General features: G+C 64.0%; 1 protein-coding gene across 1 annotated transcript in view; it reads left to right on the top strand.

Moving 5' to 3' along the window:
• Window positions 1-222, top strand: part of LOC112399786 (regulator of G-protein signaling 12-like) — a 95,430-nt gene extending 95,208 nt beyond the window's left edge. Inside the window, exon 16 of the mRNA XM_024745156.1 lies at window positions 30-222. Coding sequence (XP_024600924.1) covers window positions 30-92 — 63 coding nt within the window. The 3' untranslated portion in view covers window positions 93-222. The remainder of the gene's footprint in view (window positions 1-29) is intronic.
• The last annotated feature ends 6 nt before the right edge of the window (window positions 223-228 follow it).

Genomic DNA, 228 nt, shown 5'->3' with positions numbered 1-228 from the left:
CTTGGTCAACGTGGGTTTTCTTCCAACAGAGTTTTTTGAGCTCATTTCCAAAGCTCAGAGCAACAGAGCAGACGACCAGCGCGGGCTGCTGAGGAAGGAGGACCTGGTGCTGCCCGAGTTCCTGCGTCTGCCACCTGGACCCCCGGGGCTCGCCCTCTCCCCCTCGGCCGCCCCCAAGGCCTTCTGCACGAGACCTGCGACAGGCCACAGCGAGGAGAGCGCTCCCCG

Source organism: Neophocaena asiaeorientalis, unplaced genomic scaffold (genome assembly GCF_003031525.2).
Source record: "Neophocaena asiaeorientalis asiaeorientalis breed wild unplaced genomic scaffold, Neophocaena_asiaeorientalis_V1.1 scaffold65, whole genome shotgun sequence".
In the NCBI taxonomy this organism is placed as follows: Eukaryota; Metazoa; Chordata; class Mammalia; order Artiodactyla; family Phocoenidae; genus Neophocaena; species Neophocaena asiaeorientalis.
Note: the sequence above shows the minus strand (reverse complement) of the source record. Positions and strands in the feature narration are given on the sequence as shown.